Below are 16,466 nucleotides of genomic sequence, written 5' to 3'. Positions count from 1 at the left end.
TCAGGCGGGGCTACAACGTTTTTCGTGGCTGTGTAAGCCAAGACGGGAGCGGCAAACAACCACAACTCTAGCAAGTGTAGTGTGCCCGTGGCGAACAGGTATCGCGCTCATAACGCTTGACACGCTTACTTGCTAGTGCCCTAAACCAAGCGTCGACCACAAATCAATAAATAATAAGAAAGGAAAATACTAGTCTAAGTTTCATTTCAGTACTTATCTCGGGCTAGAATAATAAAACCGTTTAATTAAACAGAAAAAGTTCAACAGAAAGTGATCCGTTTCCATTGCGCTTGGGTGGTTCACTCATTATAAAACTCGGAGAATCGCAATGAAGCTGCTGAAGAGTAAAGACTAATTAGTTGTATAACAGTTGAACAAACTGTTCATTACGGTACGAATACATTTGCAGAATCCATAAATGGATGACACGCGAGATTTAATTTTGTTTCTGTGTCTTGCGCCAATGAACTTGAGTTTCTAGAATGAGGTTCAATTCAACCCACAGGCTGAACGACACCACTTTGTGAATGACAACAGTTTACATAGAGAATGAGACCTCATATCCTAGTAACCGTACCGTTTTCTGTTCTGTGTACGTATAGCCGAATGGCACAAACGCTCACGAAACGAAACGCTCGTCGTCTCTATCGCTCTTGCGTATTGGCGCGACGGAGCCAGACTACCTTTGGCGGTATTTCGTTTTCGTTTCACGTCGCAGAAATGCCATTTGGCTACAGTACTAGACCTCATCACACTTTTAATTACACGCCATACGATAATAAAATATAGGACTATTGAGTTACACCATACAAGGTGGACTGATGACCTGGTAAAGGTCGCAGGAGTCCGCAGGATGCGGGTGGCGCAGGACAGGTCATTGTGGCAATCTTTGGGGGAGGCCTATGTCCAGGCAGTGGACGTCTTTTGGCTGATATGATGATGATGATGATGATGATGAGTTACACCATTGCCATTACAACAATCCATGCCCTTGATAATGTTTTTGTGGATATATTTCTATATGTACTTAGTTACCTACCTAATGTAAGTCGTCAACATAGGCAGATCATGTCTCATGGTAGGCATACTGTATTACTCGCGCTCCCGTATAGTATAATAAGTGGTCGCTTAGTATCCTGCCACTCAACAATACAATACAAATTCACTTTATTGCACAACCTCAGAAATGTACATAGGAACATACCTACACATTACAATATTTTTTATTACAGAGGTAAAGAACAGGCGGCCTTATCGCTAAAGAGCCACTCTTTTTATGAATTATTATTATAAATGAGCTTAATCTTGGCCTCGGGGAGCGGGAGTGGCCATACCTACTGTACGATAGTACTCTTTATTATACTGTGGCCTCAGACTAGCCAAAGGCAAAGACGTGGCCTACGATGGAGTGAGCTCGCCTAGAAGATGCCTGTTCATCCTACATTTGAAGGTTGCTGGGTTTTATGAGCTCGGAAATTTAGCCGCCGGCAAGTAATTCCACTCGTTTATGTTCACTTCACTTCACCTGGAAAATACAGAGCTCTTGCTTGGACTATAATTAAAATGAACAATGTCACTTCTTCATAGATTGAGACGTAAATGAACTATTAAATAATGTGCGACAGCGACAACTACTGATTAAGTGCACGCACTGACATTCCATAGGTGTCGTTGCATCAGTAGCAAATGGCTCGTGACAGATGGATGTCCAATTACATGTAATTTTGCATAATTATACGGTTTTTATTATTAATGACCCGTGTATAGGCCAATGGGTGCCTTATGGCATAAGAAAACATTTTGTAGTATTTCTGATTTTGTTTTTACCCGGTTTTAACATTAAAGGATGAGCAAGAGAGGATGCTTCCGCGCTTCTGCACCCATTATGACTTATGGTAAAGTTGGAATGTAACACAGCTTTTATTAACGACATTATTTTCTTCTTTCCAGGGAGCTGCCAAATAACCGCCGCGCCCCAGTCCGAAGAACTCCAGCACCTAACCACCGACGTAGAAATAGAACCCAAGAGCGACCGGCAGGGCCGCGCCATGTACTTCACGAAAACGCCCGTCACCCCCACCAAGCCCCCCAACATCACTGCCAACAACACTGACGAGCTTATACAACCTATCCAGAATGTAACCAACGCTACAACTGAAGCGCCACTAGCGCTTAATTCAACTGATAACAAAAATGTAACAGAAACACTCATAGCGCCTAACGTGACGGTTTCCAACGCAACAGCAGTGCCAGAACTAACTAATATAACAAGCACACAGAATGCAACATTCGCATCAAAAAGGAGGAACCTCACTAGACCAGATGTAGTCAAAGCGGACACTATAGAGCGGACATCTGAAAGCCGGATAGTCACAGACAAGCCATTGTCTTTAGAGACTCAGAATTTCCTGCAGACTCGGATCCCGCCGAACGTGGAATCTTCTCGAAGAGTTGTGGAGCAGGAAGGCGGGATGGACACGGGAGCCATCGCGGGGATATCGTTCGCCGCGCTAGTGATGGGAGCACTGGCTGGCAGCACGGCCTTCGTGCTGTATAGGCGGAGGTACCTGAATAAGCCGCAGACGTTGAATGATAAATGCTCCAATCCGGATTCTAGCGGATACCTTGATGACAGCACTATACGGGTATGTGTCCTTTGAATCAATCAATTATTTCCTACTAAATATTGTTTAATACATGTTTTTAGCCGTTAACTTATCTGTACTACCTGCGGGTTGCAATCATGTACCTACACATCTGGTATCGCGTAATGAGAGAGAGTTCCAAATTAAAACTCCGAATAATGGCCATCATAAATACTTACATAAATATTATGCATATCAAATTTCACTTCATTGATCGATTTGAATCCGTAAACAAATTTCAATTCGATATGATAAATTTCCTTGGGTGTATTCAATATCAATATATTCTTTATTTAAATAGGCTTACAGTAAACACATTTAAATTGTTCAGATCTGATTGATCATCATCTGATGCTTGAAGTACAGTTGTACAGTATCTTTAAACTAATATTTTGTGTATTTAACTATCCAATTCCAATAAACTGTTTCACGTTCCAGGACAACTCGGAGGAGATGTACAGCCTCGACAACGACTCGTTCCTCAACTCGCTCGAGGCCATGACCATCCAGAACTACTGGACGGACACCGTCAAACACACCAAACTGTAACCGTTCCAGCGTTGACTGACAAAGCCATACTGCTGCGATATAAGGCTCTAAAGTGAGGTACGGTAAGAACGAAGAATTTCGTACATTGACCCGCTACCCTTTCCTTTCCGGAAGATTGACTACCAATAAGATACCACCAGTGGCATTGACCACCAGTATCAAGGAGATCGGACATGCCTGGAAATTTGTATTGAATATAAGTCGCTAGTTCTTGAACCCACACACTCTTGTAGACGGACGTTCCTATTGGGGCTATTGCGCAATACACGCATAACTTCCGTGTCTATGTACATGCGAGCGACCAGCGAGTCGTGTACTCACGCACGCACACAACGACAAGTGTATGCTCAATGAGATAACAACTGCGACACGTCTGCCAGCGTGTTCGCTCTCTAGTATTATATGCTCTGAAATTGAGGGTCAATGTACGAAATTCTTCGTGCTTAGCGTCCTTACTGTGACATTGCTCGGTCGAATTGCAGTTTGTAGACGTGATGTCTTAGAAATGTATGGCGCTGTTGGGAGCCCTGTGCAAAATGTCAACGGGTATGAAGAGAGAAAAATGGAGAACCTATGGAGTTATTCCTATGAATTGGAATTGTCATTAATCCCAGTATGTAATTGTAGAGTAACAGTATTGATACGTGTATCATATACACATTATTTTTTCGACTATGCTGCAAATATTCTTTTTGTTACCGATTGCCAATAGATAAAGCTGATAGAGAGACAATCTCGTGACATATTTTTTTCACGATTTCATACTCATTGACGTATCTGGTTTTTGGCTCCCAATAGCAAAGTATATTAAGAAATGTGTATCCGATTAAATAAGGACCCTTCCAAAGTGGCAGTAGTTAACTAGATGGTGTTGTTATTTTTTCATTAATGTTTAAACTGTCAACCGCCTGGCTTGAATATGACAGGGGAAATTAAAGTATTTTTCAATGTAAGATAGTATTAGAGAACTTTGAAATTGCTTAAATTTCAAGCTGTCAAAGTAAACGTGAGTATCCAATGCAAATGGTGTATATTATGAAATATATATGACTTCCAAAGAAGTTTTCGACATGTGTATGTAAGCTTTGACGTTTTGTAACTAAATTAATTAGAACTGTATAAAAAATATTGACAGTTTCGACTTAAACCAGAATTGGCAAATATACCTTTAACTTATTTAGAAATCAAATTATCCGTTTCATTATTCTGAACATTCGACGGTTTGACTTTTTTAACTATAAAACTCCCGTGAGACTCAAACATATTTAAAAATATTTTTAAGCGAGTTACTCACGTGTTAAGTCAATATAGCGTTCGACATGTTTCGATCCATTTTCGAGGATCTTTCTCAAGAGTAGCGACCCCGCCTTTACATGTCGAGAGCGCGACGCATACTGCGGGCGCTTGCTCTGTGTGTCGAACGCTATATCGACTTAACACGTGAGTAACCCGCTTAAAAATATTTTTAAATAGGTTTGACTTTTCCTCAAAGCTTGTTTGCAAATTGTGACTTCAGTACCTTTAATGAAATTAGAACAATAATCACATTCGTCAAACGAATGTCTGTAAAAATAAACCCCAGGCTATAACAAGTCTTGTCTGTAATAATTAAGAATATGACGATTTATTATTAATTAATATTAATAATCGGTGTGAACTTTTTAACTCGGGTAATTATTAATTTATATTAGTAGTTGTCGATTCGTCAACACTTCTGTAAATAGTACATAATGTGATAATTATTTTTAGACTTGTTGTAACATGATTTATTATAGATTTAGTATTCTTAGATACTATTATTTCTTACCGCTTTTACACTATTTTTAAGTTTTAACTTTATCGATTTATCAACTGATTGACTGTATAATTTGAAGATTGGATTTGACATTTGATTATTTTATGCTATTGCTTATGAAATATTGTTTGACCAGTGATTTTCGATGTCTATTAGCTTAGGTGTGTGTTTATGATCTCAATTATATCAATGTGCTGTTAGGAGGTGAGGTATTTTTTAGCTTTAAATAAAACCCCTTCTTTTGTACTTATCTACTAAGATGTGGACCTTTTCATTGTGATTATGACTAATCTAATCATGTATATGTTCATTTTTTATTTAAATTTGCCGAGATTGAAAGAGAATCATGCTATTGACGATGTATAAAGTCGTTGAATCGTCGTATACTATGTCATGTCTTAAACTCTGCTTTACTTAAATGGTATTTCCGATAACACCTTATACCTACATAAGTGGATTAAACGTGTATTGAGTTGTTTCTTTATGTTACAATTTTATTTTGATATACATCTAATACATCTTTGATATGTTAATATCTGCAAAATAATGACTAAAAAGTAAAATAAATTATAACAACATAATTGTCCACTGTACACATCTTAGTGTATTCATTGATTTCTGTTATGTTATGTATGATAGATAATTTAATTTTAAGTTGTATATAACAACTATTATCTCTTTTAATTTCATTGGTCGAAAGAAAACATACTTAGCGCATTATCTGTGACTCCCTTTGTCTGAAAGGATAAAATATGATTACATAAATTGTAAGTTAATTTATGACATTATCGGCGTTATCAGCGATGTTCGTGTACAAATACAACGACGCGGGACGTAAGCGCCATCGACAATAAGGTACCTTTACCCAGATAATGTCACATTTGGTGAAAATTTAAGCACTGAAAGGAGTGTGGAATCATGTCTCGGAAACAGTTGACAGGCAGAGGTAAGGTCTCTAGGCCCAACTAACTTCATTTCAAGCCAATTTCGCACAGATGCACACAGTTGTGTATGTGTGGGTTTTAAGCACCTATTTTAATAGGTAAGTATTTAAGCGACCCTACCACTGCCATTCTTTCAATTATGTCACAATTTCGTTTTTTTTGCAACCCCTTAATTGCCAAGAGTGGCACTGAAACTTGAGTAGTTTCATGTGCTCTGCCTACCCCTTTATAGGAAAGCAGGCATGTTTATATGTATGTATGTATGTATGTTCATAGCAACAAAAACGTGACAGTTCTTACAACTTTATTAGCCTACACATAGGTATAAATAAATATGACACATGTTACTTTTTTACCGACTGTCTATAAGTGCAATGTTTTCTAAAGACCATGACGTCACCCTTATGCATTATTTCATTTGATTGTGATTTAGACATCCGTCCATAAAATTGTTTTGTCAAATGATTTGTTGCATTTACTTTTTTTTCGTTTTAAGTAATTTGCATTAACCTTAATTTTCTTATCCACTATGGTCATATCAAACTTAGTTGTACCTAACTTAGCGTTTCAAATAAGATTTGAAGTAATATATTTATATAAATCGTGTAAACTAAATCTGTGTGATTTAGAAGTAGTTTGGTGAAAATATATTTACGACTAAGTAACTTTTGCACTTTCTGATTCAAAACTTAGCGGGATACAAACATTCGGATTCTAAAAAATAAATATAGGTACAAAATTATATGTGGGTAGCTTGCATAAATGTTTACTTCACAAGTTCACAGTACAATCCAGGTCTCTTTAAAGCAAGAGTAAATAGGTATCTCATAGGTAAGCATGCTCCACCGTAGACCGCATCATCACTTACCATCAGGTGTGATCGTGGTCAAACGTCTACCTATCCATATTAGAAAAAAAAATATTCATTACCTATAGATAATTATGTAGGTTCCTGTATGAATATATAGCTATATGATTCATGCAATTTTGTCTTATTTTATATTTCAATATATTTTGCGTTACTGTAGATCTACCAGTTTTACCCGTCAATGTACCTACAAACATGACCTACCGTCATAAGTACCCGCATCGGTACTAGAAATTATTCTATTCCTCATTGATACATAATATTTATTATACATATACTACAAAACATTGGTGTATCCTACCTAGTTTGCTCATCAAATGCATTAAGTTGTAACACTAGTATTATCTGGATTAAATCTATTTTTACTGGATTGGGCACTGTTTTATTTATTGTAATTACCTATCCTTCCTCGTGAGTAAAAAAGTAAAAGGCATGTAAAAGGAACGTGCATCACAGTAGACTAGAAATTTGTGGGGCAAAAGATAACAAAGACCGAGCTTAATTATTGTGAAATAAATTTAATAGGCTACTTGCCTCTTAGTCAAATCAGCTTCTTTTTAAGAACTGTCAAAACGAATTTGAACGACTTGCTATTATGGAATTAATATGAAATCAAATTGAGTGACATCACGGTCAACTCAGTTACTGTATATTTTCTACCTGACTTATTAAATAGAAATTGGATTTAAAAATAATATCTGTCCATGTTTTTCTTATAATGATCTGATGCTTTATTTCGTGCATGGTATAAAATATTTTATTTTAAGTACTGTCAAGTTCCCTATTTACTCATTGTCAGAAGAAAAGGCGCCAAGGGTAAAAAAAACTGCATGCCACAAAGCGTTGGCGTTGGCATCCCACAGACAATTTGAATTCTCGGGCATATGTCTTCTGACGAAGTGAGTGTGCCAAAGTATATTTAAATGGATAAAACAGCACACATACACGCTTGCGGTTAACAAAGGTGAAAGACGCCTCTCACCAGTGTAGCCATTATTCAATACCCTTAAATTTGTGGTAATATGGTGACACTAAATTGACAATGAAATCGGTCAAAATAATTAGGAGAGGGATTTATTTCAATCACAAATTAATACAGTAACTCTGTTTAATCAATCGTAAATCGATTTACATAAATCTAACATATAAAAAAATTTTTTGTTCATTTTGTAATGGGTTTTTGGGGATCCTGACGTTATTTCACTGGCAACACGAAGGAAGATAACGTCAATGTCAAGCTCATATCACTGTCAGATGCAGTCGGATTTGATAGTCGTCCGGACTTATCAATTTATTATTTCTTTATTTTTCGTATTTCCCTTTCACAAAATGGTGAAAGCCTGGTATATGGACAACGATACAAATGATCAGCGCGCGGGCATCACAGGAACCCTCCGCAGTTTGTGTCTCTCGATGAATTGTATAAGAAAACCGGTGTTGAATACTTTAGCGTAAGTTTTACGTCGTATTTTCATCTTTATTCTCCTTTTATTTACATATCAAACCATTAATTTTATCTGGATATTTCTGCTTTTAATAGTTGATCAAATATTTGATGATTACTGGCTGGATACAAAGACATCATTAATGTTATCTTATCTGTTCAAAACAACGTAGTTAATTGAACTATTATTACACTCGGTGTAATAATAGCGTTTTATGGTGACTTCCAGCTTTATCTCCTGAAACTAGTAAGTAAATCGTTAACGATATTGAAATATCGTCGATCGGTTGTTACAACGGATCGCACAGTTGAATCGTACTGTGAAGGGGGGGGGGGGGGGGGGCTTAATAAAGACACTGAAATACAAATATCAGTATTACATAAATATCCTAATATTATAAATATTTAATTTATAATTTATAAATATTTTGCTAGATTCACATAAAAATAATTGTCCCCAAGAGTGTGTTAATAACTCTGCTCAATTTCTCTCCTGAATTTTCCAGCTAAATGTCGACACACATGAGACAGATGGAGTCCTAGATAAGATAAAGAAGGAGCGTGGTTACACCTATGAGGACCGTATGGAGGCGTCCAAGGCAACGCTGCCAAACTATGAGGAGAAACTGGTTGCCTTCTACACTGAGCACTTGCATACTGATGAAGAGATCAGGTAAACTATGCAGAGATTTGATAAATTTACGCATAAAATATCAGTATATAGGTTGGCAAAATTGGAGCTCTTGAACTGTCAAGTCCCCTTCCTAAAATTGCCTAAAATAGTATTTTATACAATCATAATATAATAGAGAGCTCTTCAGTCAAGTACCATGTTTAGGCCATGAAGCTTGCTGAGTGGTCTAATTGTATGGTACGAGAGTGAAACGCTTGATTATATTATGACTATTAAACAATACTTTCTATGAGTCATCATCATCACCATCAATGGACAAACAATATCATCATTCAAGTCAATGTTAATAGCGTCATTCACCGTTGTATCAACATCGCATTTCCTGGCAACCCAGTGTTATTACAAAGCTGTCTCAGACAGATAAAAAAAAATGTGTTTCAGATGCGGAAAATATTGTCAGGTTTCGCAAATTAGTATAGGACTTGTATAAAGTTCGAAAGAAAGAAATAGTGGCCTACAGAGAATCATAATGAAATATTATAGTTGTGTTATACATTATCCAACACTAAAAAGTTTGCACTTATAGTTTAGTATGTGGTGTCCTAATAGACAGATTAGAAGAGTAGAAAAATTGGAATAATTATATTACGGCTAGCCATATTACAAAACTGAGTTGATGTGTAATACAGAGAATTAAACAATCCGGCTGCAAAATTTAGGGCCAGTTGCATCAAACTATCTGTCATTGTTAAAGCGTTCATTAAATTTTATTGTATGGGAAGTTTCATAGATGTCTACTGCGTGATGATGATGTGTCTGTCAAATGTGGTTGATACAACTGGCCCTTATATTTCGTCTGTTACAGTTACCATGGAATGAAAAAATGGTTCAATGAAATGAAGAGATTTAATAACGTAAGCATTACTCATTGGATTCCAGGTTTGTCCTGGACGGCGCTGGCTACTTCGACGTGCGTGACTGCGAGGACCAGTGGATCCGCATCCAGGTCGTTGCCGGAGACATGCTGGTGTTGCCCAGTGGGATATACCACCGCTTCACTCTCGACTTTAATGTGAGTATTTGCACAGAATATATAATAGTACAAGTACAGAAGGCCCACTGCTTTGATGTTCACGACATGCCGCCTTTATAAATGCCTACAACATTCTTACAAAGAAACGAGACGCACGTGCGCGGCATCTGGCGATAGGGTTGCCTATGGATTAAAACGAATTAATACTCAGATAAAATGTTATACTATAATATTCAGGTTTTGGGTACTTTCTAGGTAATATATATAATATTTATATATTTTTGTTTAAGTTCCAACATCACAAGACTTATTGAACCTTTCCGGGGGACTTAATCAATAGTAGATCTGTGTAAAAATGTCCATGGTATATGTATATATATTATTCATGATATTCATTTAACTAAACATTATTAGCTATTCCACACGCGGACAATGCATACGAACCTTAAAAAACTTACTTGTAGCGCGGCGATAAAATCGCCGAGTGAGCCGCCCCTGGTACAAGTACAAAAGGCTCACTCCTTTGATGTTCCTAAAGTCAAAGTCAAAGTCAATAGTTACTAAAACGCCATCATTCTAAATTCTTACCTACATTATCAAACGCACGCGAGCAGCCGATATTGAATTCTATTGCGCCGCGCGAAGGTCGTCACCACTGAATGGGCATGTACTTGTAGCGCGGCGATAGAATCGCGGAGTTAGCCGCCCCTAGTATTTGAAATAATACTGATTAAATCTGCAATCCTCAGTGATGAGGGTAATGCAAGGAGAGATGCAAGGATATAGTTACTTTGATGACCAGTGGATCGTGGAGTCGTTGTTGGAGACATGCTGGGGTTGCCCAGTGGGATCTACCACCGCTTCACTCTTGACTTCAATTACTTTTATATCTTTAACGCTAACAAATGCTAATAAAATACGCAATTTTTTTTTTGCCGTTTGTATTTTTCGGATATAAAAGCATAGTTATAATGGAAAGCAAGCAGCATAACTAGCATAAGGCATTATTAAATGAACTTACAGTTTTTAAATATTGTTTTTCATCATTTATCACACGGAGCTGTTAATGTATCTATATCTATGATCTGTTGAAAATCGCTGTATGCATTAATATTAGGTGGAATGGGTAAAATGTACACAATAAAAAAGCGGGATGTGTCGGCTCTCACCCATAGTAATGAAGTCTATAAATTAAAAAATAAATATTATAAGGTCACGTTTACTCAGCTTGACTTAGGGCCAGTTGCATCAACCACATTTGACAGACACATCATCGTTACGCAGGAGACGCCTATGGAACTTCCCGTACAATAAAATTTAGCAAACACTTTAACGGTAACAGACGGTTTGGTGTAACTGTCCCTAACGGCTCGGCCACGACATTGGTCTAAGCGCGACAGCGGTGAGCGGCGGCCATACCGATAGCGATAGTTGGAGCGAGACACAGCGATGGGACTTTTCATTCGCACGTATGGCTGCCGCTCACCGGTTGTGGGTACTCAAACAATGATACAAGACATATGATGTGCAAATACATAGGAAACAAATCCATACTCAGCCCATCAGCTCCCGGAGGATGTAATATCGGCCCAAAGTATAAACGAATTCAAGAATAAGTTAGACAAGCACAGTGCTAATTCCACATAACACCTGAAACCTCTACCGACAACTGGATACAGGCTTTATCAGTTACTACAACTGCCTGCCTGCTTTACAAATAATAATAATAAAGACCACTAAAACCATATTCATAATTGATATAGCTATACCGAACACACATAACATCCAATCCACGATCAACGAAAAATTAGCAAAATACAGAGATTTAGCAATAGAACTCAGACGCCAGTGGCGAGCCAGCACCGTACATATAGTCCCCATAGTAATGTCCACCACGGGAGTTGTTCCTAAAACATTAAGCAACAGCCTAGAGACTCTACGCATTCCAACCCAAGTCATATACACTCTTCAAAAAGCCACAATACTCAACACATGCCGAATAACAAGGAAATTTATGACTTCGTCTATGATCACAGAAAATACCACTCAGTAACTATTTATTATGCTTGGCTATGGCCCGCATAATAAAATAAAACCCTTTAAAAAAGGAGAAAACGAAAGAAAATCATAATAATAATACTAATTTACTAATATTATTAATGGGAAAGTGTGTATGTCTGTTTGTTTTTCAGTCTTTCACGGCAAAACCGAGCGACGAATTGACGTGGTTTCTTAAAGGGGAGATAGTTGAAGGGATGGAGAGTGACATAGGCTACATTTTGTCTCTTTCTAACGCGAGCGAAGCCGTGGGCAAAAGCTTGTAAATAATACAAATGTTTTCGCTTTCAGAACTACATAAAGGTGAAGAGATTCTTCATCGGCGAGCCAGTGTGGGCGGCGCACAACCGCCCGTCAGACGACATGGAGGCTCGCAAGGAATATGTTGAGAAGCTCACCAAGGGCTTCGTGGCCGCTTGCTAATAGGGGTATACATATACAGGGGTATACTCTGAACAACAAGGTTTGTTTAACCTTGTTGTCAAAATGTCTTTCATTTCCATTCTAACTCATCAGATACTGGCTAAATCCATGTGTGATTTAATCAATTCATATCACGTTATGATCCTCAACCTTTAAAATAATAACATTGTGCTAGAATATTGATATTTTGTACAATGGTTTGTTTACATTGTTGACAATTTCTATTGACAGCGATTTTACTTGAAGACTCCATTAGCCGGCCTGTTCATTTTGATCATTGAAATAGTGAAATCCTACGCACGGATCCGTGACTAAGGGCCGGTTGCATCAAACCGTCTGTCACCGTTAAAGCGTTCGTTAATTTTTTATTGTATGGGAAGTTCCATAGACATCTGCTGCGTGACGATGATGTGTCTGTCAAATGTGGTTGATGCAACTGGCCCTAAGCATACGAGGGCTGAATGCTTTTTCACATAATCCGGTCCGATATCGGATGAAGGAAAGATGTCAAAGGCAGATATCAAAGATGGCGCCTTCAATATATAGGATATCGGCACTACTTTAAAAAAAACTATCTTCTTCTGTAAATGAAGAGAAAAATGTATTAAGTATGTATGGAATGCATATATACTTACTACGTTTTGTCTTTGAGGAGCAGTGTGAGATACGAGATTTTTTAAAAGTAGTGACGATATCGGTCCTACATCCTGTATTATTATTATTAATCAAATACGTGTAAATGCTCCGAGTACGATTTATTGAGTGACAACAAGAATACAATGTCATGAACATCATGTCATATTCAAAATTATATTTAGAACATTGCATTCCTTATTCAAACATACACTGTAGATGGCGCTGCTGGATATTAAAAAACAACATCCTGAAACTCCCTACGTGTGACTATCACATGCAAGTTTCGTTACATGTACATCTTAAATCGTAAGCTTTATGAATTTAATATTGAAAACACATTTATTTCACTGATATTCAATATTGCTTGAAATAAAATAAAAAAATGAGTCATGTAGCCATATGACAATATAGTGATATCTTGAGGTAGCTTCCATTCCATAAACAGTGACAGAGCAGCTTCTCATGTTGACCTAAGATAAATGGTATTGCCATAATAAAATTCAGATGCAAGTATATTTAAGATAACAAATAGATATTAAGTATTAAGTTGATTAAACTATTATGGCCATAAGATGTGATAAAATATTGCCTTGATTTTATATTAAATCTACTTCTAAAACTATAATAACATGACATAATCACGTATAGTTACAATAAAGAAAACTAATTACACACTTGATAAGACAGAATTTGCTCAACATTGATTGAGCTTTGATAAGAAATAAACTTATATTTTTACTGTATTTTATATGAATTTATGTTAATAAATAATTATGATGCATGTTAGTTGGCAGTTTTATTCCACACACTATACTAAAATGTAGGTAATAACACTAATAACCTAACCACAAAATTAGAAATTTTTAAAAAAACACCGACATAGTGGACCGATTTTTATGAAACATAGCTAAGAATAAGAACACTTCCGACTAATTCAGCTTTCAAACAAAAAAAAACTAAATCTAAATCGGTTCATCCGTTCGGGAGCTACGATACCACAGACAGACACACACACAAACAGACAGACAAGTCAAAGTTATAACACCCTGTCATTTTTGCTTCGAGGGTTAAGGATGAACTGTTATTGTTTATCAGGCCATGCAAGTACCAAGCATGGCCTAGTAGATAATTAATTATTCGGCTGAAAGTGAGTTCGGCGTAGTTATTTAATACATTTACTGAAATTAATCCATCTGACTTCATAACACGGGTAAGTGTTTGTAATTCCTATAATACAGTCAATGCTAATGCTTTTATACAAATGTTCAAATTCAAAACTACTGAAAAAAAAACGTTGGTCGCCTAGCGGCAACAGTGTGAGATTTTCAATCCGGAGCGGAGGTCGCGAGGTCAAACTCCGGCTTGTACCAATGAGATTCTGAATTTATGTACAAAATGCTATTTGATATAAATGCCAGTCGCTATTCGGTGGAGGAAAACATCGGGAGGAAACCGGACTAATCACAATAAGGCCTAGTTTCCACCCTGGGTTGAAAGATATGACTGTCGCTTTCATAAAAACTAGTGTCTATGCTGAATCCTGGGATCTGTTGCCAAAGCGGACCCCAGGCTGGCAACCATGGGACATTGTAGAGATAACGCTAGGAAGGAGTTCAGAATTAGAACGCTGTTTTTGTAGCAAATGCAGAGCTTTATCTAACCAGTAAGAGCATATTCAGAACTATTGACTACAGAAATGATTATACAAAATGTGTTAAATATGAGGCAAAGAGGATCGAGTATTATAGAGAGTTACTGTCAAAGTAAAATGTGTTATCACAGTGCATAGACTGCCATCTCTCGACACAAGCTTAAAAGTTTTGAAACTCCGTTTGGATAATTTGGTCCATATTGTTAGCTAGATATGTGTTAAAATGTCAAATATTAATAATAGCGCCATCTAGCCGAGTGTTCCCCGAAGGTGTAACGGCATCTAGGCCACCGTACCTTTTTCTCTAGGGCTTTGAGGTACGTTTTTTTCTTAGACTTTATCCGTCTATATGGACTTACATAATATATGTCTTTGATATGAGGCAACGGTTGCTGAAGGTACCTTTTACCTACCTAACATACCTCCTTATTTTTGGATCATTCATCCTCTATGGTATCGCCATTGTGTCAAAAACTAACTTGTCAAAATAAGACTTCAATCAAGAATATTATATATATTATGGTTAAAATATTATTATATTATTAAATATTATTATTATATTATATATTATGGTTATAATATTATGGTTCACTATGCAATACATAGCGCAGAACTTAAGTAAATCGTCGAAAAACGTTTATTTCGCAAAATAAATATCTGAATCGGTGAATGACTTTTGACAATTCTGACATATCGGGCATATTTTTTTATTATTAGTGTTCCCATAGTACGCAGGAGGTAAATACCGGAGAAATAAGGTTTCAACTCATTGGTCGGCACGCAAAATCCATGGTATATAATATTCTTGACTTCAATAATCTAATTCTCACACGCACCAACGTCATCAGTTTTTGAGAACTACTTACGCAGCATTGCGATACCTATTCATTACACAAATGCATAATTGCATATGGAAAGTGTGCCAAATACGGAGCAACGGTTCCTGAAGGTATCAGTGAAATAAACCTGGTTCGCTTCGCTAAGGAAAAGTGTCATACACTGATCCGGAAAGAGTTAAGATGTGAAGAAATTAATAAATTACCTATCAATTTAAAAATCTGTGTAAATTTTCGCGTGAAAAGTGTAATGTATATAATTTGTGTACCTACAGAAAGTTATATTTTGTTATTTGTTATTGAATTTTTTTGTTAATGCGCTTTAATTGCACTGTTTTTGATAAGGTGTCAAATTATAATGTCGGCGTATATTTTCATGAGTACAGCATGTATTTGTATATAATACAATGTGTTAATGTAAATATGCCTTTTATTCAGTTATACCAAAAACAACAGATATTGCTTGTTTGAGGTACCTACTCGCAACTTCGTGGATGGGGGACGGGGGAGTGGCCATCCACCAACTCGCTGGGTGAGCGTTCAGAAGACCTGCCAGGGATTATTAGGACTACAGAAAACCGTGCTGAATGGAGAGCTTTGGTGCACAAAATAACGACCTCGTGTGGTCGCGACCCAGGAAGAAGAAGAATTTGCAACTTTCATATATTTCGTTCCACGTAGATCAGATAACAATGTTTCTACACAAAATGACTACCAATACCCGCCGCTGGTAGTTACCTATCCATTTTAGTTCCATTAGTGGCCGTTGGAGTTTGGTTGAGAGCGCCTTTAGTATGAACGTGTATTTGTGAAGGGGGCTTTTATTTTTTGTATGGAGTTGGCGTTCTTCACCCAGCGAGCCTGCAGCTGCGGGCTCTCGTGAGCGATGACAAAAAGCTGGGGCAACGAGACAAAATATACGAAAATGCGCATTGTTATAGTACTGTAGG

General features: G+C 37.2%; 2 protein-coding genes across 5 annotated transcripts in view; both read left to right on the top strand.

The window, feature by feature from the left end:
- The window catches only part of LOC125225762, a 216,825-nt gene extending 212,292 nt beyond the window's left edge, over positions 1–4,533 (top strand). For 3 of the 4 annotated variants that reach the window (XM_048129608.1, XM_048129609.1, XM_048129610.1), the window contains 2 exons: positions 1,951–2,645; positions 3,084–4,533. In XM_048129608.1, coding sequence (XP_047985565.1) covers positions 1,951–2,645; positions 3,084–3,194 — 806 coding nt within the window. In that variant the 3' untranslated portion in view covers positions 3,195–4,533. The remainder of the gene's footprint in view (positions 1–1,950; positions 2,646–3,083) is intronic. The other variant, XM_048129607.1, reaches the window with a different exon arrangement.
- A 3,525-nt stretch (positions 4,534–8,058) lies between these two features.
- LOC125225764 (1,2-dihydroxy-3-keto-5-methylthiopentene dioxygenase) lies at positions 8,059–13,751 on the top strand. Its single transcript, XM_048129612.1, is given in 5 exon segments — positions 8,059–8,176; positions 8,179–8,252; positions 8,752–8,918; positions 9,819–9,951; positions 12,262–13,751. Coding segments are annotated over 5 exon segments (552 nt in total). The 5' UTR covers positions 8,059–8,130; the 3' UTR covers positions 12,394–13,751.
- Positions 13,752–16,466: the final 2,715 nt, after the last annotated feature.

The sequence above is a fragment of the Leguminivora glycinivorella genome, chromosome 4 (genome assembly GCF_023078275.1).
Source record: "Leguminivora glycinivorella isolate SPB_JAAS2020 chromosome 4, LegGlyc_1.1, whole genome shotgun sequence".
In the NCBI taxonomy this organism is placed as follows: Eukaryota; Metazoa; Arthropoda; class Insecta; order Lepidoptera; family Tortricidae; genus Leguminivora; species Leguminivora glycinivorella.
This window is presented reverse-complemented; position numbering and strand designations above follow the sequence as displayed.